The following is a 22,848-nucleotide window of genomic DNA, read 5'->3' on the forward strand; positions in this document are numbered from 1 at the left end:
ATTGCTTAAAAATCATTACTCGGGGGTTTTTGGGGTCGCTGATTACAAATCTGATGTTACTTTTTCAAAATTCAAAATGGCGGAACCAATATGGCGCATATATTTTTTTAAATTTGACGGTTATGCTTGAAACTCGAAATACGCGACCCCGAAAACCCCCGAATAACGATTTTCAATCTAATCCGAACGATTATTTAAAAAATCGTCCGCTATACTGGATCCGCCATTTTGAATTTTGAAAAACAGACACCGGATTTTTTATCAGCGACCCCAAAAACCCCCAAGTAACCATTTTCAATTACCATATTTTTTAGGTTTTATTGTAGTTAGCGATAGATTTTTACCATGTTTTGTCGAGGTTAATTGTTATGTGTTACTGCTATAATATTGTACCAATGCAAATGGAATGCAGTAAATGCATGGAATTTTATAAACATTCAGTTGATATTCTATTTTAATAAACCAAATGTTTTTTGTGAGATTAACTGAATTGAAGTTTCAGTAGGTTGTAAATTATAAAATTAAATTCTCAGCGATAAACTTAAAAAATTTGTGTAATTGTTTACTGAAATTTTTAAATTTTTACTTTTACTTACTATTGTTTACTTTAATTGATTACCTACAGAAAATTGAGAAAAGCCGCATAAGTAAACAAGTACCAAAATTTGGATAGGACATATAACCATTATAAAGTTTATGGGAATAGGAAATCTTTATCGAAAAAATAAATAATTATAAAATTTAAAAATATATTTAATTTCATTTTTATTAGTAAAATTATAAAAATCTTAATAATGGTTTTAACACCAACAAAATGGATTCTTTTAGAATCAAAATTAAAAAAAACAAAAAAGTTAAACTTTACGTAATTGGTATGTTAACATATTAACAACACATTTCATATAATATGTATTTTACTATTATATATTTTTGTAATTTATATAATTTGAATTTTGTAACCATGAAGATGAGCTGGTATCAGCTCGAAACATTGGCAAAAGATTAAAAATAAATTGATATTTTCGACTAAATAAGACGTCTTTTTTATTCACATTAAAAATATATTTTTTATCATGCAAGCGCATACAAATAACTACACATTTTTGTATTCCTGTGTAGAAATACTTTTCTATTTTGAGACGTCATTAAAACAAAAGAAAAACTTAAAAAAAAGGTAAAATAATCTTTTTTGATGCTTTTTTAGTCTATACAACTAATAGTAATTTCTTAGCCTCATGTTAAATGTAGATTCTAGTTCTAAAATATTAGAAATAACAACTATCTATTTGATTTTTTGTAACAATTTACAGTTTTACAATCTTTCATAATTATGTTAAAGATTACCTACAGAAAATAAATAAAAATCTCTTTTCTTAAATGTTAAGAACTATTATATACACATATATCATTTTTTATGTTAAATACTTTCTAAATTTAGTAAAACCAACTTAATAAGTTATTTTTCAACAAACAAATTTTTGTTATAATTTTTTAGACGAGATATTTTTTAAATATTCCAAAATCGAGTTTTTAACAAATTTTTTGACAAAATATTTTGATTAATTTAATACCTGGAAATAATTTTTGGAAGTTTTATATTCCTTCTGAATCGAAATATGTAGACAAGGCATATTAAGCTTCCAAAAAATATTGTTAAGATCATTCAAAATTACTTAATTAATTTTTTTCATGAAAATTTATAAATCTGATAAAGTTCAACAGTGGACTGTCAAATCTCATCAAGAGTGTTGTGATTTGCTGGCGAGATAACAATATGCAACTTTAGCATATCTTTATTTGGACCAACTAGAAAAGAAGAAACTGCATTATCCGAATTCATACCTCCATTCTGCTGAGGATTTAGTTCCTCAAAAGGCAATAAATCATCCAAATTAAGGACACGATCATTTTTGTTAAATCTGTGAATAGTCTCCATAACTCGAGCAATATGTTCAACACCATCTTGAAGTCCATAAATCAAAACACCAATCTTTACTCTTTTGTCTGAATCACTATTTGCTGGTGGTTCCTTACATGTCAATGATAGCCTCACCGATCGTATAACATGCTCTGGCATTTCCACAGTACCCTGCCAAACTATCAAAAAGAATTTTTTAAACCAAACTCCCTTTGGATAAATGTCTACGACCCATTCACATGTTTGATCACCTGCATATTCAGCAAGATAAGAATGACTTGAAAAGACAAGAGTTCTTGTATGATATGATCGTAAACTATGAAAGTTTTCTATTGTTAATAGAGAGCTACATGTATCGACTGTGTAGAGTCTTGGTTCAAAAAGTAGACATCCATCTTCTTCAGTTTTAATAACTTCCCTGACACGTTCATTTTGACCCGAATGAAAAGACATGCCAATTGCCATTCGTTCAACAAAAAATTCTTTGTACTTTTGAGTGAGAGGAGAGAGAAGCAAATCAGCCAGCTGACGAGGTGACATCATCGGGAATCTAACGGGAGACATGACGGCCATTACAAGTTGTTTTAGAGTTAATTCCAGCTCATTAATTGGCATCTGACATCTCAAACGATTCGCCTGATGATCAAGCCATGACTCAAGACATTTGTATAATGTCATTTCGTCTTTAACAACTAAACTGCTCTGATGAAGAAGAGCAATAAGTATGTCGAGTTCAAAATTACCAAAATCTGTCGTTTTTGCAACAAGTTCAAGATTCCATTTGATAAAATTTTGAAATGCCTGCGTGATGTCATGATGTCCACAATTCAATGTATATTGAAGCCATGACACTAAGGTTCCATGAGTTGCTGCCAAAGCAATGTGATTTTCCATATAATCAAGACATAATTTTATCAAATCTTTTACATTGTACTTATCTGCTAAAGAGAGTATTGGGAGTACAATTTCATTACTGATTCTAATTTGACCAGTATAGAAGTAACGAAGAAATTCACTAAAAATGGGAACACACTGAGGAGTTTCTTGTAATGTTACTCTGCTTTCTTGAGATTCAGTCCATTGAGGGCTCATCAACATCACCTGCAAAATAAAAATTTGCATGTTTACATGTTACGATGGTACAATAACATTTTTATTTTAAATAATATTATTTAAAATTCTTCTAATCCAGTCACATTAAGTTGAGTTATTTATTAATTATTATTAGTTTATTGTGTTTCTTTGTTTTAGGTTGTCAGTACAATGACGAAAAGTTGGTCATTGAATTTGAATAATAATAATTTAATAATAATTATAATAATTATTATTAATAATTATTAATATTAATAATAATTAATAATAATTTAAAGCATTTTTCAGATAAATATTCCACCTATGTTAAATATATGTAATTTAGACGTAATATTTAACTTTTAAAAAAAATGTTTTTGTTGATAAACATTGCGTACTTCAGCTTCGTTTCAATTCTATTAAATATTAATTATATAAACATATAATTTTCATTATTATCATTTAATATATAATAATATTCTAATAAATTTAAATTATTATTGATAATATTAGGTGAATTTAATTAATAATACCCAATTTGGCGCGCGTTTCATTTTGCTAGCATGTTTATAAAATAATATATGATAATTCAATTTTTTGTAACACATTGAAATATAGTCGCCCATATATTTTTATCTACAATTATTATATACAAGACAACTCGGAAGGAAATATTATTTATCATTTAAAGACGATTGATACACGTTTTAAATATTACATTTTATTGCTCTATTAAAAAAAACGTTAAAAGAAATGGTATATAAAGCAAGAGTTTTAGGAATTTTTCAAAAATTTGAAAAGTTCAATTTAAAATAAAATTAAAAATGTGTAAATATTATCAAGTTTTATTTATTATTTTCAGTTGCATCTTTGTATTGCTAAATTATATTGAAGATGGACTTGCAAATTTGGAAGAGGTAATTATATATAACTTATGATTATTCTAATAGTAATAGTTTTAAGGGGTTAGACCACTGTGAAGACCAAATCAGACCCATTTTTAAGATTTTTTTTTCAAGAACAGAAAAATATGAATTAAAAAATCAATTATATATTATTGTTGAGTACATATTAAAGTTGTTGAGTACATTATTAAAAAATTATTTTCAAAACGTAAAAAAATTAAAATGGCGGCGCTGACAGTCGATCTACAAAAACCCTTTTTTATGCAGAGATGTACGACAGGTAAAAAATCTTTTTCAGTTTCAGTAAAAAAATCGGTACAAAATTGTTAAAAAAAATTTTTGATAAAGAAAAAAAACCCCTACGTACTTTCATAAAGAATGTTATCTTGAAGCTGTAAACCAATTTTTAGTTAATTTGGTCAAAAATTATACGAGAAAAGTTACCGGCCAGTTTGAAAAACTTGGTTTTGAGAAAAACGCGTAAACGTATGTCTCTATGATACCCAGAACCGTATATCCGATACCCATTGGATGTGAAATTTAAGCTTTTAAAAATATTTTACATATGGGGCATTCTATTTTAAAATTATACCCCTAGTAAACAATTGACAATATAAGACATTTTTTAAATAATTATGTCTCCCATTTAATTAAATCAAATTACTTTTGCAATGAGTGGTTTCGAAAGAGAAATTTCTAAACTTTACAATTGTAAAAAAAAATTTTTAAAAAAACATTTAAATAGTATAAAAAATTTAGTTTGAAGGTTAAACTTGTAAATATCTCAAAACACGTTGTCTCCGATTTTGACAAAATCTATGTCAAAAGAAAGCTTAAATATTCTATTTTTTAGTAAGGAAAAAAATTTAACAATCCATCCAAGTCAAGTAGTAAAATAAAAGAAATTATTTTTGACGTTTCGACAGCACTGCTGTCCTCATCAGAAACGAAAAAAAATAAACTATAAAATTGTCATCTTGAAGAAGACAAACTTGTCTTTTGACGTCTTAACTTCAAGATGACAATTTTATAGTTTATTTTTTTTCGTTTCTGATGAGGACAGCAGTGCTGTCGAAACGTCAAAAATAATTTCTTTTATTTTACTACTTGACTTGGATGGATTGTTAAATTTTTTTCCTTACTATTCATTACACCAAGGGATAAATTCATTATTAAATTAATTTATTCTATTTTTTATTTCCGTAAAGTTTATAATGGACATTTTCGAGAATTTCCAGAAATTAATTAAAATTCTCAGACGTTTCGGAGGTTAAAAAGGATTGAAATTTGTATGAATGGAGAACCATTTCTTTAAGAGCGGATTTTGTTTTTTAAATTTAATTTCCATTAACCTTACATTATTACATCACTTGACATTAGAGAAAAAAAATATTGTAAACAATAAATATATTGATCTTTAGCTATTTGCAATTAAAAATTTTTCAAATTTAAAAAAATTATTAAGATTAAAATAGAAGTTTTAAAATTTATTTATTTAAAAATTTCGTAAAAACAAATGCCGCTGTATTTGAACAGAGGTTCTCTATTCATGCAAATTTCAACCCTTTTTAACCTCCGAAACGTCTGAGAATTTTAATTAATTTCTCGAAATCCTCGAAAATGTCCATTATAAACTTTACGGAAATAAAAAATAGAATATTTAAGCTTTCTTTTGACACAGATTTTGTCAAAATCGGAGACAACGTGTTTTGAGATATTTATAAGTTTAACCTTCAAACTAAATTTTTTATGCTAATTAAACGTTTTTTTAAAAAATTTTTTTTACAATAATAAAATTTAGAAATTTCTCTTTCGAAACCACTCATTGCAAAAGTAATTTAATTTAATTAAATGGGAGAAATAATTATTTAAAAAATGTCTTATATTGTCAATTGTTTACTAGGGGTATAATTTTAAAATAGAATGCCCCATATGTATAATGATTATTATTGTTTCTCATTTCTAACACCCTAAGGCACCTTTTTAGCAAAAAAAATTTTTCGATTTTTTAAAAAGAACCCCGCACCATATACATGGGAACTTGTGGTTCGGAGAAATTTCTTACAACATTGTAATTTTGTAGTTTTTGACCTCCTGAACAAAAAATGTAAATGGCAAAATTCAAAAAACTGACAGATTTTTTAATAATTAAGGTTTAAGTTACAAAAAACAATGTTAAAAGCAAAAAAAATTAAAAAATGAGTAAAACCAAAGCGTTACTCGGGGGTTTTCGGGGTCGCTGATTACAAATTCGATGTCAATTTTTCAAAATCCGAAATGGCGGATCCAAAATGTCCGACCAATTTTTTTAAAATACATCAAATTCACTTGAATCTTGTTACGGGGGGGTTTTAAGAAAGTTTATTTAGTTCTTTTGGTTTTACTCATTTTTGAATTTTTTTCACTTTTAACACTGTTTTTTTAAACTTAAACCATAAATATAATAATATAAGAAGATAATATCCATTTTTTTGAATTTTGCCATTTACATTTTTTGTTCAGGAGGTCAAAAACTAAAAAATTACAAAGTTGCAAGAAATTTCACTGGAACCCAAGTTCCCATGTATACGGTGCGGGGTTCTTTCACAGTGGTCTAACCTGTTAACAAAATAAAAATCAAGCAATTATATTTTTAAATTAATAAAAAAAACTCTAAATTGAAGTAAAGGCTTATCCATATACCACGTGGACACTTTTGGATCAAGGGAGAAACTAGAAAAGGTTAAAAATATCCACGATTAAGTGTATTTAGGGGGGAGGGGGAACTACAATTTGTAAAAAATTGTCCACGTGCTATATGAACAGCCCCTTAAAGTATATTTTAATAAATTTCTTGTAGTTAAAAAGAAAAGTTAATCTCTTTCTGAGAAAGGGTATAGGGGGTTAAGGATACAAAAAGTGCCGTTGCAGGTATTCTGTTCAAATTGACACCATATATTGCTACCCCTATAAATATAAAATTCTGCAAGTATGAACCCATAATTCGAATTTTTGGGGGAGTTATGGTAGGGGAAAGGAAAATAAAGAAATCCACTTTTCTCGAAAACTACTGAACCGATTTTAATGAGCTTTGAATATGTTATACATGTCGCTAAGACAATTCTAAAAAAAAATCTCAAAATTTTTTTTTGAAAAAAAGTCAAAAAAAATTAATTTTGAAATTTTCAAAAATTTTTTTTGGGGTGATTTTTTGAAGTGACCACTTTAATTTTTTTTTAAAAGTTACCTTATAATATCCCCTTTAACATATATTTTTTTCAGATTTTTAAAAAATGTAGTTTTTGAATAATTTAACGAAAACCATCGTCGCGCTACATGACGCAGCGCGCACAGTGTGCTGATGCAGTATACAGGGTATTCCAAAAGTATGGAAACTCAAATATCTCGAAAAGTACGAATTTTTGTAAAAATTGTTCAAGACAAAAGTTGTTCCAAACAAAAAGATGTACATCTTTGAAACCAAAAAATTGGGCCCGGAGCCCAATAATGAAAAAAGTGGTTTTCTTAAATGAGACCACTAATTTTCAGTATCAAATTCGTAATACCCATGAAATTCTGCGTTCAGACATGTGGTATAAGTGCCCAAAATATTGGGCCCAATCCACGATATTGGGTCCAAAATTTATCAACAGATAAATAAATTTTAAAAAATCGCATCTTGGAGGGATTTTGAGATCACAGGATTAGAAATTGGAAGCTAATTTTCAAATTGGGCATGGAGCCCAATGTAAGATTCCGCCGCCCAATGTGAGGCCCACGGTAAAAAAAATTAGTTGTCTTGAATAAAACCCATTTATTTTCAGTATCCAATTCATAATCCCCATGAATTTCTTGAGTTAGACTTGTAGTAAAAATGACAAAAATATTGGGCCCAATGTCTGGGATTAGGCTAAACATTTTTCGTTAAATAAATTTAAAAAATCGCATCTTTAGGAGTTTTTGGGGTCATAGGATTAGAAATTCGAAGCTAATTTTCAAATTGTACACAAAGCCCAATGTAAGATTCCGCGGCCCAATGTGAGGCACACATTAAAAAAATTAGTTGTTTAAATAAAACCCACTAATTTTCAGTATCCATTTCAGAATCGTTATGAAATTCTGGGTTTAAACTTGTAGTACAAAAGCCAAAAAATATTGGGTCCAATGTCTGAGATTAGGCCCAACATTTTTCGTTAAATAAATAAATTTATAAAATCGCATCTTTTGTAGTTTTTGGGGTCACAGGATTAAAAATTCAAAGCTACTTTTCAAATTGGGCACAGAGCCCAATGTAAGATTTCGCAGCCCAATGTGAGGCAGTAAAAAAATTAGTTTTCTTCTATTTCGTAATCGTTATGAAATTCTGGGCTTAGACTTGTGGTACAAATTCCAAAAATATTGGGCCCTCACATTGGGCTGCAGAATCTTACATCGGGCTCTATGCTCAATTTCTAATCCTGTGATCTCAAAATCTCTCCAAGATGCGATTTTCTAAAATTTATTTATCTGTTGATAAATTTTGGACCCAATATCTTGGATTGGGCCCAATATTTTGGGCACTTATACCACATGTTTGAACGCAGAATTTCATGGGGATTACGAATTTGATACTGAAAATTAGTGGTCTCATTTAAGAAAACCACTTTTTTCATTATTGGGCTCCGGGCCCAATTTTTTGGTTTCAAAGATGTACATCTTTTTGTTTGGAACAACTTTTGTCTTGAACAATTTTTACAAAAATTCGTACTTTTCGAGATATTTGAGTTTCCATACTTTTGGAATACCCTGTATACTGCATCAGCACACTGTGCGCGCTGCGTCATGTAGCGCGACGATGGTTTTCGTTAAATTATTCAAAAACTACATTTTTTAAAAATCTGAAAAAAATATATGTTAAAGGGGATATTATAAGGTAACTTTTAAAAAAAAATTAAAGTGGTCACTTCAAAAAATCACCCCAAAAAAAATTTTTGAAAATTTCAAAATTAATTTTTTTTGACTTTTTTTCAAAAAAAAATTTGGAGATTTTTTTTTAGAATTGTCTTAGCGACATGTATAACATATTCAAAGCTCATTAAAATCGGTTCAGTAGTTTTCGAGAAAAGTGGATTTCTTTATTTTCCTTTCCCCCACCATAACTCCCCCAAAAATTCGAATTATGGGTTCATACTTGCAGAATTTTATATTTATAGGGGTAGCAATATATGGTGTCAATTTGAACAGAATACCTGCAACGGCACTTTTTGTATCCTTAACCCCCTATACCCTTTAGATATATATGAGGCATTTTACGTGTAATGTTCTGAGTTAAAAAATTAATTTCTCGAAAAAAATATATAAATATATAAAATTATTTCTTTCAACATTAAAAATACATTGACATATTTTCTCTGTCAATTAATTCATATAAACATGCACTTCTCTTTTCTCACTAAAAAGCAGTGGAATTTCACTGATTAGGTAGCCAGAAGTCGGTTACTGATTTAAAAACAAAGAAATTTTCACTGATTCAAATTAAGAGAGGACCAAGTCAAGCCTGCTTGATTTGAAAATTTGAAATGTATTTCCTCTTTTATTTTGTCTAAAGAAAATTAGTAAATATCTGAAAAAAGTTTCAAAACTCGTTAAAACAATTTAAAGAAATATTATTTTGACTGTATTTTCTTTTTTTTAAATAGAAAAGTTTTAAACTCGTTAAAAAAAGGAAAAAAATTATTTTGCCATTATTTTAACGATTATGAAACATTGCTGTCCTTGGTTTTTTTTAATTATTTGTAATAAAAATATAAACCTTTATTGTTGCCGGCAATTGTTTTCTTTGCTACTAAAGTTTTCAAATCGTTAAATAGATTAAAAAGTAATTATTTTTGCCTGAAAATATTTATTATCGGAAAAAAAGTTTAAAAACTTACTAAAAAATATCAAAAAATATTATTTTAACTATATTTTACTTTTTTCAAGAAAGAAAAGTTTTAAACTCATTAAAAATAGAAAAAAATATTCTGCCATTATTAGAAAGATTATGAAAAAATTTTATCCTTGGATTTTTATTTTTTTGTAATAAAAATATAATGACGTTGAAAGATGAAAAACATTCATTGTAGATGCAATTTTTTTTGCACTACAGTTTTTAAATCATTAAATAGATTGAAAATTATAACTTTCTCTGAAAATTTAAATTATTTTAAAAACAGTTTAAAAGTTGTTAAAAAAATTTAAAGACATATTGTTCTCAGATAATTGTGTGACACCTTCAAACTATAAATTTAATTTTATCCATATATTATTGCAGAACAAAACTTGGAATGATTTACCCACAGCTACTGATAATAAAAACAATAAAATACGCAATGGATTATATAACAGAACTGACTATAAAACAGAAATTGATTTAGGCAATGGAACAGTCCAAGAATTTGGTAATGAAATCTACAGTGGAGTAGACAATGAAACTAACGGTGGATTAAGCAGTTCATTAAATAATGGAACAGTCATTGAAACAGAAAGACGATTAGGCAATGGAATATACACAGGATTAGGCAATGAAATCAACATTGGAATAGGCGATGGATTATATAACAGAACTGACTATAAAACGGGCAGTGATTTAGGCATTGGAACAGTCCATGAACTTGGTAATGAAATCTACAGTCGAGTAGGCAATGACACTAACACAGGATTACGCAATCCATTAGATAATGGAAGAGACATTAAAACAGGCAATCGAATATACACAGGATTAGGCAATAAAATCAACACTGAAATAGGCAATCCATTAGATAATGGTACAGATATTGAAACAGACAGAAAATTTGGTAATGAAATCTACAGTGGAGTGGATAATAAAAATAACATTGGAATAGGCAATCCATTAGATAATGGAAAAAACATTGAAACAGGCAGACAATTAGGCAATGGAATAGACACAGGATTAGGCAATAAAAACAACATTGGAATAGGCAATCCATTAGATAATGGAACAGACATTGAAACAGGCAGAGAATTTGACAATGGAATTTACACAGGTTTACGCAATAAAATCAACACTGGAATAGGCAATGGATTCTATAACAGAACTGACTATAAAACAGGCAGTGATTTAGGAAATGGATCAGTCCAAGAATTTGGTAATGAAATCTACAGTGGAGTAGGCAATGACACTAACACTGGATTAAGCAATCCATTAGAAAATAGAACAGACATTGAAACAGGCAAACAATTTGGCAAAGGAATTTACACAGGATTACGCAATAAAGTCAACACTGGAATAGGCAATGGATTATATAACAAAACTGACTATAAAACAGGCAGTGATTTAGGAAATGGAACAATCCAAGAATTTGGTAATGAAATCTACAGTGGAGTAGGCAATGACGCAAACACTGGATTAAGCAATCCATTAGAAAACAGAACAGACATTGAAACAGGCAAACAATTTGGCAAAGGAATTTACACAGGATTACGCAATAAAATCAACACTGGATTAGGCAATGGATTATATAAAAGAAGTGACTATAAAGAAGGCAGTAATTTAGGAAATGGAACAGTCCTAGAATTTGGTAATAAAATCTACAGTGAAGTAGGCAATGACACTAACACTGGATTAAGCAATCCATTAGAAAATAGAACAGACATTGAAACAGGCAAACAATTTGGCAATGGAATTTACACAGGATTACGCAATAAAGTCAACACTGGAATAGGCAATGGATTCTATAACAGAACTGACTATAAAACAGGCAGTGATTTAGGAAATGGATCAGTCCAAGAATTTGGTAATAAAATCTACAGTGGAGTAGGCAATGACACTAACACTGGATTAAGCAATCCATTAGAAAATAGAACAGACATTGAAACAGGCAAACAATTTGGCAATGGAATTTACACAGGATTACGCAATAAAATCAACACTGGACTAGGCAATGGATTATATAAAAGAAGTGACCATAAAAAAGGCAGTGATTTAGGAAATGGAACAGTCCAAGAATTTGGTAATGAAATCTACAGTGGAGTAGGCAATGAAACTAACACTGAATTAAGCAATCCATTAGATAATGGAACAGACTTTGAAACAGGAAGACAATTAGGCAATGGAATATACACAGGAATAGGCAATAAAATCAACACTAAAATAGGCAATCCATTAGATAATGGTACAGACATTGGAACAGGCAGACAATTTGACAATGGAAATTACACAGGTTTACGCAATAAAATCAACACTGGAATAGGCAATGGATTCTATAACATAACTGACTATAAAACAGGCAGTGATTTAGGAAATGGAACAGTCCAAGAATTTGGTAATGAAATCTACAGTGGAGTAGGCAATGACACTAACACTGGATTAAGCAATCCATTAGATAATGGAACAGACATTAAAACAGGCAAACAAATAGGCAATCGAATATACACAGGATTAGGCAATAAAATCAACACTGAAATAGGCAATCCATTAGATAATGGTACAGACATTGAAACAGACAGAGAATTTGGTAATAAAATCTACAGTGGAGTAGGCAATGACACTAACACTGGATTAAGCAATCCATTAGAAAATAGAACAGACATTGAAACAGGCAAACAATTTGGCAATGGAATTTACACAGGTTTACGCAATAAAATCAACACTGGAATAGGCAATGGATTCTATAACAGAACTGACTATAAAACAGGCAGTGATTTAGGAAATGGAATAGTACACGAATTTGGTAATGAAATCTACAGTGGAGTAGGCAATGACACTAACACTGGATTAAGCAATCCATTAGAAAATAGAACAGACATTGAAACAGGCAAACAATTTGGCAAAGGAATTTACACAGGATTACGCAATAAAATCAACACTGGATTAGGCGATAGGTTATATAACAGAACTGACTATAAAACAGGCAGTGATTTAGGAAATGGATCAGTCCAAGAATTTGGTAATGAAATCTACAGTGGAGTAGGCAATGACACTAACACTGGATTAAGCAATCCATTAGAAAATAGAACAGACATTGAAACTGGCAAACAATTTGGCAATGGAATTTACACAGGATTACGCAATAAAATCAACACTGAACTAGGCAATGGATTATATAAAAGAAGTGACTATAAAAAAGGCAGTAATTTAGGAAATGGAACAGTCCCAGAATTTGGTAATAAAATTTACAGTGGAGTAGGCAATGACACTAACACTGGATTAAGCAATCCATTAGAAAATAGAACAGACATTGAAGCAGGCAAACAATTTGGCAATGGAATTTACACAGGATTACGCAATAAAATCAAGACTGGATTAGGCAATGGATTATATAAAAGAAGTGACCATAAAAAAGGCAGTGATTTAGGAAATGGAACAGTCCAAGAATTTGGTAATGAAATCTACAGTGGAGTAGGCAATGACACTAACACTGAATTAAGCAATCCATTAGATAATGGAACAAACTTTGAAACAGGAAGACAATTAGGCAATGGAATATACACAGGAATAGGCAATAAAATCAACACTAAAATAGGCAATCCATTAGATAATGGTACAGACATTGGAACAGGCAGACAATTTGACAATGGAATTTACACAGGTTTACGCAATAAAATCAACACTGGAATAGGCAATGGATTCTATAACATAACTGACTATAAAACAGGCAGTGATTTAGGAAATGGAACAGTCCAAGAATTTGGTAATGAAATCTACAGTGGAGTAGGCAATGACACTAACACTGGATCAAGCAATCCATTAAAAAATGGAACAGACATTGAAACAGGCAAACAATTTGGCAATGGAATTTACACAGGATTACGCAATAAAATCAACACTGGATTAGGCAATGGATTATATAAAAGAAGTGACTATAAAAAAGGCAGTGATTTAGGAAATGGAACAGTCCAAGAATTTGGTAATGAAATCTACAGTGGAGTAGGCAAGGACACTAACACTGGATTAAGCAATCCATTAGATAATGGAATAGACATTGAAACAGGCAGACAAATAGACAATAGAATATACACTGGATTAGGCAATGATATCAACATTGGAATTGGCAATCCATTAGATAATGGAAGAGACATTGAAACAGGCAAACAAATAGGCAATCGAATATACACAGGATTAGGCAATAAAATCAACACTGAAATAGGCAATCCATTAGATAATGGAACAGACATTGAAACAGGCAGAGAATTTGGTAAAGAAATCTACAGTGGAGTAGGCAATGAAACTAACACTGGAATAAGCAATCCATTAGATAATGGAACAGTCACTGAAACAGGAAGACAAGTAGGCAATGAAACATACACGGGATTAGGCAATAAAATCAACACTGAAATAGGCAATCCATTAGATAATGGTACAGACATTGAAACAGACAGAGAATTTGGTAATGAAGTTTACAGTGGAGTGCATAATAAAACTAACATTGGAATAGGCAATCCATTAGATAATGGAATAGACATTGAAACACGGAGACAATTTGGCAATGGAATTTACACAGGAATACACAATAAAATCAACACTGGAATAGGCAATGGATTATATAACAGAACTGACTATAAAACAGGCAGTGATTTAGGAAATGGAACTGTCCAAGAATTTGGTAAGGAAATCTACGGTGGAGTAGGCAATGACACTAACACTGGAATAAGCAATCGATTAGATAATGGAACAGTCATTGAAACAGGAAGACAATTAGGCAATGGAATATACACAGTATTAGGCAATAAAATCAACACTGAAATAGGCAATCTATTAGATAATGGTACAGACATTGGAACAGGCAGACAATTTGACAATGGAATTTACACAGGATTACGCAATAAAATCAAGACTGGATTAGGCAATGGATTATATAAAAGAAGTGACCATAAAAAAGGCAGTGATTTAGGAAATGGAACAGTCCAAGAATTTGGTAATGAAATCTACAGTGGAGTAGGCAATGACACTAACACTGAATTAAGCAATCCATTAGATAATGGAACAGACTTTGAAACAGGAAGACAATTAGGCAATGGAATATACACAGGAATAGGCAATAAAATCAACACTAAAATAGGCAATCCATTAGATAATGGTACAGACATTGGAACAGGCAGACAATTTGACAATGGAATTTACACAGGTTTACGCAATAAAATCAACACTGGAATAGGCAATGGATTCTATAACATAACTGACTATAAAACAGGCAGTGATTTAGGAAATGGAACAGTCCAAGAATTTGGTAATGAAATCTACAGTGGAGTAGGCAATGACACTAACACTGGATCAAGCAATCCATTAAAAAATGGAACAGACATTGAAACAGGCAAACAATTTGGCAATGGAATTTACACAGGATTACGCAATAAAATCAACACTGGATTAGGCAATGGATTATATAAAAGAAGTGACTATAAAAAAGGCAGTGATTTAGGAAATGGAACAGTCCAAGAATTTGGTAATGAAATCTACAGTGGAGTAGGCAAGGACACTAACACTGGATTAAGCAATCCATTAGATAATGGAATAGACATTGAAACAGGCAGACAAATAGACAATAGAATATACACTGGATTAGGCAATGATATCAACATTAGAATTGGCAATCCATTAGATAATGGAAGAGACATTGAAACAGGCAAACAAATAGGCAATCGAATATACACAGGATTAGGCAATAAAATCAACACTGAAATAGGCAATCCATTAGATAATGGAACAGACATTGAAACAGGCAGAGAATTTGGTAAAGAAATCTACAGTGGAGTAGGCAATGAAACTAACACTGGAATAAGCAATCCATTAGATAATGGAACAGTCACTGAAACAGGAAGACAAGTAGGCAATGAAACATACACGGGATTAGGCAATAAAATCAACACTGAAATAGGCAATCCATTAGATAATGGTACAGACATTGAAACAGACAGAGAATTTGGTAATGAAGTTTACAGTGGAGTGCATAATAAAACTAACATTGGAATAGGCAATTCATTAGATAATGGAATAGACATTGAAACACGGAGACAATTTGGCAATGGAATTTACACAGGAATACACAATAAAATCAACACTGGAATAGGCAATGGATTATATAACAGAACTGACTATAAAACAGGCAGTGATTTAGGAAATGGAACTGTCCAAGAATTTGGTAAGGAAATCTACGGTGGAGTAGGCAATGACACTAACACTGGAATAAGCAATCGATTAGATAATGGAACAGTCATTGAAACAGGAAGACAATTAGGCAATGGAATATACACAGTATTAGGCAATAAAATCAACACTGAAATAGGCAATCTATTAGATAATGGTACAGACAGTGAAACAGACAGAGAATTTGGTAATGAAATCTACAGTGGAGTGGATAATAAAAATAACATTGGAATAGGCAATCCATTAGATAATGGAAAAAACATTGAAACAGGCAGACAATTAGGCAATAGAATATACACAGGATTAGGCAATAAAATCAACATTGGAATAGGCAATGGATTATATAACAGAACTAACTATAAAACAGGCAATGATTTAGTAAATGGAACAGTCCAAGAATTTGGTAATGAAATCTACAGTGGAGTAGGCAATGAAACTAACACTCGAATAAGCAATCCATTAGATAATGGAACAGTCATTGAAACAGGAAGACAATTTGACAATGGAACATACAGAGGATTAGGCAATGAAATCTATAATGGAATAGTAACAAATGAATTTTTTAATAGAACAGACTTAAAAACAGGCAATGATTTAAGCAAAGGAACCGACAGAGGGTTGGGTAATGAAATCTACACTGGAATAGGCAATGGATTATATAATACAACAGACTTAAAAACAGGCAGTGACTTTGGAAATGAAAGAATTAGAGCATTAAGCAACGAAATAAATAGTGGAATTAACAATGGTACATACAGAGGATTAGACAATAAAATATACATTGGATTAGGCAATTATAACTACACTGGAATAGGAAATGGATTTTTTAATTTCACAAACTTTGAAATCGGCAGTGATTTAGGCAATGGTACATACGGAGGATTAGGCAATGAAATATACAGTGGAATAGGCATTCATAACTACACTGGAATAGGCAGTGGATTTAATTTAACAAACTTTGAAACAGACAGTAATTTAGGCAATAGAACAGACAGTGGATTAGGTAATGAAATATATAGTTGAATAGGCAATGAAAATTTCATTAGAAGAAACAGTGGATTAGATAATGGAAGATACTATGAAATAGGCATTGATTTTGTTAATGAATCAGGCAAAGGATTAGGCAATGTAAATGTTCGTCAAATGTTTATCTAGAAGGTTGACTGAACATTTAAATAATAAATATTTGTTAAATGTTAGGCAGAAAAAATAGCTTAAAACGATGTGCAATTTTAATGTAAAGCATCTACGGCTGCACAATAAATTTTTTTGGCCTCCGATATTTGGTGCGCAATGTATGTTTAAATATAAATAATTTTTTATAAAAAAATATCAGTGCTGACTCTTTTTGTTACATAAATATTATCGCTAAATATTTAACGAGCACTTATTCTTAATGTTTAGTCTGTATTCGCTCTAAACAGTTAATTCAAATGTTAATTCAACCTTCGTTCCAAACCATTATTTATTGCGAATATTTGTTTGTTAATGTAACATTTACTGAGCATATCATTTAAATGTTTCCATGCCTGCACTTGAACCTTCATTTAATGTTTAGTCTTTATCAACTATTAAGTACTGAAAGTTAATTAAAATTTTATTTATTACTAAATAAATAACTTTAATTATAGTATTAATATTATTAAAAATAATTAACAATGTATTAATTTGTCAATTATTGTTATATATAAACTTTTAATTCGTATTTGATGTACAGGAATTGATTTTCTTAATTTTTAACTAATTTTAGTGTTCCGCACACGGTTCGGAATCCAATTAATATCGGTTTTGTTTCACCCTAGCGCTCACAAAATTCGATCTATATGACTTCAAATTTGTATACATTAGGGCGACCGTTAAAATGGTCATGGGTCAATCCATTATATTTCGAATGAAGTCGTCGCTGGCTAATTTTTAAAAATTATAATACTTTGCAGGAATGATTTTGAAGTTATCAAGATCACGAAATGAAAAGAATTTTATTAAAATTTTAATTATTTTTTGCAAAATATGAATTTAAAGTATATGAGGTGCTGAAAACTGTCAATTTTTTAGCCATTAGAAAATATGCAAAAAAAACAGAATTTACCATAAAAATAAAAAAAATTTTTTTTGTAATTTACTAAGAATGAATAAATTTATCATTATCAATTGATGTAATTATTTAAATATGTGAAATAATATATAAAATATGATTTTCAAGTTCGCCTGTCAAATAACCTAAATTTGCAAATTTCATCTATTAAATGTGAGAAAGAGAAGTCATTAAATTGAAAAAAACCTTACCAAATATAAAGTACCTGTGACTAACTTTTAGTTTTTCTTAGCACTTTTTTCCTTTTTTCTTCATAAATATGAAATAAAAAGCAATAAAAATTGGCACTTTGCTTATTTTCACTATTTTCAAATGTAAATAACTTTCTTGGAGAAAACTGAAAAATTACAAAACTTGGGCAATATCTAATTGATCACTAACTACACACACTGGAAAAAAATTCGCTTTGGTCCCGAAGATACTTTTTGAGATAATTAAGTTTAAACTTTTCACAATTTTTATCAGGTTATACATGTAGTTTTTTAAGGACGAAGTTAGGTTTTATTGGTTAAACATTTTGAACTAACTTCAATTTTATAAAAATCACATGCATTAACCTGATAAAAATTGTGAAAAATTTAAACATAATTATCTCAAAAAGTATCTTCGGGACCAAAGCGAATTTTTTTCCAGTGTGTGTAGTTAGTGATCAATTAGATATTGCCCAAGTTTTGTAATTTTTCAGTTTTCTCCAAGAAAGTTATTTACATTTGAAAATAGTGAAAATAAGCAAAGTGCCAATTTTTATTGCTTTTTATTTCATATTTATGAAGAAAAAAGGAAAAAAGTGCTAAGAAAAACTAAAAGTTAGTCACAGGTACTTATATTTGGTAAGGTTTTTTTCAATTTAATGACTTCTCTGTCTCACATTTAATAGATGAAATTTGCAAATTTAGGTTATTTGACAGGCGAACTTGAAAATCGTATTTTATATATTATTTCACATATTTAAATAATTATATCAATTGATAATGATAAATTTATTCATTCTTAGTAAATTACAACAATTTTTTTTTATTTTTATGGTAAATTCTGTTTTTTTTTGCATATTTTCTAATGGCTAAAAAATTGATCTTGATAACTTCAAAATCATTCCTGCAAAGTATTATAATTTTTAAAAATTAGTCAGCGACGACTTCAGTCGAAATATAATGGATTGACCCTCATTTTTTAATTCGATTCATTCCACCCTCTAATTCGATAGAAAATTTAAAAAAAATTCTCATAAAATTGAACCCACTATCTTCATAAGAAAGTGTGTTTGTTGCGGCTTACATTTTAACATTGATTTTATATGGGTTTTGAAGAAAATTTTCGTTAATTAAATATTTTAGCATCTTTTGAAAATTCTAAAAATCCAAAAACCGTATAAATCAATTGTACACACATGTAAATATGTGAAAAAATTGATGACCTCAAAAACTCCATGGGGAAACAATTAATTATCATTTAATTAAATTCAAAAAATTGAGAAATTTGGTAAACCAGAATTTCTATTACAAAAGTTTCAATTATTATTTTATATCCAGGTTTGTTATTTTTGTAATATTTTTTCATTACAATAATACATTCATTTATTAATTAAAAAAATTTCGGGAGAAAGGTTTTCGGGAATTTAGACATTCGGGAAATTTTAATTTCTGGAAAAGACGTTTCGCGAAATTGAATTTTGAAATATGACCAATAATAATCGTTGAAGGTTTTATAATAGCAATTTGGAGCTAGTTTCACTCGTTTAGCAAATTTCTCAATTATTTAAATTTAATTAAATGATAATTTCCAGCTTCCCTAAGGAGTTTTGAGGTCATTAATTATTTTCTCTAAAATCAATTAATGGTACATTTGAATTTTCAAGTGATCGCTCAATGTATTTTTGGGTACATTGTATTTTTCAAATGCTTTTCGAATGCTTAATTTCTCCTAACCTCCGAAAGGGCTTTTTAAATTGTGCTTTCCAAATAATAGCAGTAATTGCGACTTTTTCCAACTACGTTACATATTCGTCCCATGTCCGAAGTTACCCTACAAAATTACATTTTCTTAAATAAAACACATTTGAGGGGCCACATGCAAAAACGGTAGAGGCGCTCGGTGTTCAGTCCAAGCGCCTCGTCCGTTCTTGCATGTGGTTCCTCAATTACTAAAAAAAAACCTTCAAAAATTTATTCCTACCAAATTAATTTTTTCTTGAATTTCTTTGATTACTTTTATCCTTAATCTCTCACATTATATTTCTTGGGTGTTCAATGAAATAAAAGAAATGCTAACTCCTTATGAAAACTATTATGTAGAAGGGAAATACAAAATATTTTCAAAAAAGTACGAGTGTCCAGAGTTAGCCTCCAGTTCGAAGTTACCCGCTTTGACGGTACAAGAAAAATATAGCAAACATAATAAAAAGTTTAAAAAATGAAAATTTTGGAAAAAAAGTTTATTATATTATATTTATTATTAAAATGCAATAAAAATATTGCGAGTTGCATTTCATACTGGCTGAAAATTTCACTATAGTGAATTTATTTATTATTAATAATAATATATGGATGTCTAGGCGAAAATATAAATTTCATTAGATGTTAAAGAACCAAAAGTACATTTTAGCTTGTGGTAAGCTTTCCACAAATTTTGACGTGCTATCTGGATGGTATTTTATGATTATTCTTGTAAAATTTGTATGACTATGAAAATCGAATTGAATTTTATTCATTGAATATAAAATCTTATTACCTGAAACACATCGCTAGAAGCACAAAGGATAAGTCGGTGTGCTGGATACTCGACACCATCTACAACGAGGCAAATATCATTCATAAGACGTTCAGCGTACAGTGTCGCTATTTTTAGCAAAACAGTTCGGGAATTGTCCACCTAAAAAATTTAAAACAATAGAATAACGATTTATGAAAGTGTGGTTTGTTATTTTTATGGTTAAAGAATATAATATTCATATTTTTTTAATTTATTTATGTTTATATTTGCATATATATTTATTACATGAAAACAGTTTAACAAGAAGTAAATATTTAAAGAAAATTTTATACCTGGATTGAATCTATATTTTCATTTCTTTCACTGGAACTAGGAATATCAGTAACATCTTCGTCTTTCTTACATCCTCCTTCCATCTTTGATCTAATAATTAATTAAAATTAAGTTTAGATTATACAGCGCATTATAAATATAATTTTTGTCAAATAATCATAATAAAATTTTAATTTCGAATCTTGATACCGATATAAAAATGATTTTCAAATGAACAGAAGGAGAAATAAAAAATTAAAAACCTTTGTACAAGGAATTTCATGAATATTTGCTATAACTTGCTTTAGAATTAGTAAAAAAAATCACTCAATTAGAAAAATTTTTTTTAACAATAATCATTTGTTTAAATTAATATTAATTATTTCAATGTGATGAAATTTATCAATCAATCCAAGTCAGGTTGGATTGCCATTTTTTTCTTGACGATTTTATATTAAGAAATGGATGCGGAATATAAAACAACTTTTAAATTTTACCTAGGACATAAAGAACATAAATATTATTAGCATTTTGTAAATAAACAATTTAAAAAATTGTTTAAAATAAAATTTTTTTTTATTTAAGACAGCTAAAAATTTTAATTGTTTATAACTTTACTAAAAAAAAATATTTTCAGAAACTTATTTTGATCATAGTAGAAGTAAAAAAAACCATGTAACATTAGAAATTATTTGCTAAAAATTTTAGGTGATCCATTTCAGAAATTCTGATTCACATATTAATTATTTAAAATTTTTAATTTATCCACTTTATCTCTAAATAATTACTGTAATGTGAAACGGGCAAATTTTTTAAAACAATGTAATCTTTACATATAACAAAGTGACAAATGAAGTTAAATTACAAGAAAGATTTTTCATACTTAGTGCAATTGCAAAATAATAGAGGTTATAAAGTAACGTCAGATTCATTATACTCTTAATTATTAATTTTGATTCAAAATCAAATTTGAGACATAACATTGCGATTAATATACTAAAAAAAATTATCGGTTTTAATATATTTTTATAAATGAGTTTTTAAATTATATCCACGATTGCCTTTTGACAAAAATCAATGGATATTGCGACTAATCTTTAACAAAATAAACATATCCTATTTTCCCCTCAATTTAAGAATCCGTTTGTTGTGATTGGAAATAAAAAAAAAAATTTCAGAAAGAGTAACTAAACCCTCTGCTATACTATGAAATAAAAATTTCTGTGTTTAAAATCTTTTCAAATAGAAAATTATTAGAATTTTAAAATTTAAATGAAATAAACTATTTACGTTTTAATTCGATCCTTTATAACCTGTGACATTTATTTTCATTTCTAAGCAAAACAATTGTAATTTTTACCATTACACTATTTACTGTTGTAAAATAAAAAATCGTTTATATTGTCTATCTGTCAAAATAGTTACTTCCTAGAAAATTTACTATTTATCTGGAGGTCATTATTGTCAGAAGCAGAAATTATCTTTCAAAATGTAAATACTATTCTTTAAACTCAGATAAAATAAAGAATTTTACACAACGTACCTTAGTGAACATTCCTGGCAAATTTACTTAATTTTTTAATAAATAAATATTTCTGAAATTCTAGTAGTTTATATTAGAACATCCAAAATGTAAAACGTCTATTGAATGAAACAACCCCTTTTTTCACCTCCTAACCAGAGTTCGGAAGTTGTGTAATTCAGAAAGTTACATACAGTTGATATACGTAATACG

The 22,848-nt window shown here is 29.1% G+C and overlaps 2 protein-coding genes across 11 annotated transcripts; one reads left to right on the top strand and one right to left on the bottom strand.

The window, feature by feature from the left end:
• Positions 1-748: 748 nt before the first annotated feature.
• LOC127279013 (BTB/POZ domain-containing protein 17) lies at positions 749-22,768 on the bottom strand. 2 transcript variants are annotated; one of them, XM_051301081.1, is made up of 4 exons: positions 22,657-22,768; positions 21,134-21,224; positions 20,820-20,960; positions 749-3,019 (listed from the first exon to the last, which is right to left on the bottom strand). In XM_051301081.1, the coding sequence occupies exons 2-4, from the start codon at positions 21,215-21,217 to the stop codon at positions 1,730-1,732; spliced, it is 1,515 nt and encodes a 504-aa protein (XP_051157038.1). In that variant the 5' UTR covers positions 21,218-21,224; positions 22,657-22,768; the 3' UTR covers positions 749-1,729. The 2 variants fall into 2 exon arrangements, with proteins under 2 accessions (XP_051157038.1, XP_051157037.1); XM_051301080.1 differs by lacking the exon at positions 22,657-22,768 and adding an exon at positions 22,404-22,599.
• Positions 3,768-17,707, top strand: LOC127279011 (fibroin heavy chain-like). 9 transcript variants are annotated; one of them, XM_051301078.1, is made up of 3 exons: positions 3,768-3,906; positions 10,166-13,442; positions 14,667-17,707. In XM_051301078.1, exons 1-3 carry the CDS (start codon positions 3,814-3,816, stop codon positions 17,018-17,020), a joined length of 5,724 nt encoding a protein of 1,907 aa, XP_051157035.1. In that variant the 5' UTR covers positions 3,768-3,813; the 3' UTR covers positions 17,021-17,707. The 9 variants fall into 9 exon arrangements, with proteins under 9 accessions (XP_051157035.1, XP_051157028.1, XP_051157027.1 ...); XM_051301071.1 differs by having other exon boundaries at positions 3,769-3,906; positions 13,659-17,707; XM_051301070.1 differs by having other exon boundaries at positions 3,769-3,906; positions 10,166-12,482; positions 12,699-17,707.
• Positions 22,769-22,848: the final 80 nt, after the last annotated feature.

The sequence above is a fragment of the Leptopilina boulardi genome, unplaced genomic scaffold (assembly GCF_019393585.1).
Source record: "Leptopilina boulardi isolate dan_hultmark-lab unplaced genomic scaffold, ZJU_Lbou_2.1 LbouV2_213, whole genome shotgun sequence".
Taxonomy (NCBI): Eukaryota; Metazoa; Arthropoda; class Insecta; order Hymenoptera; family Figitidae; genus Leptopilina; species Leptopilina boulardi.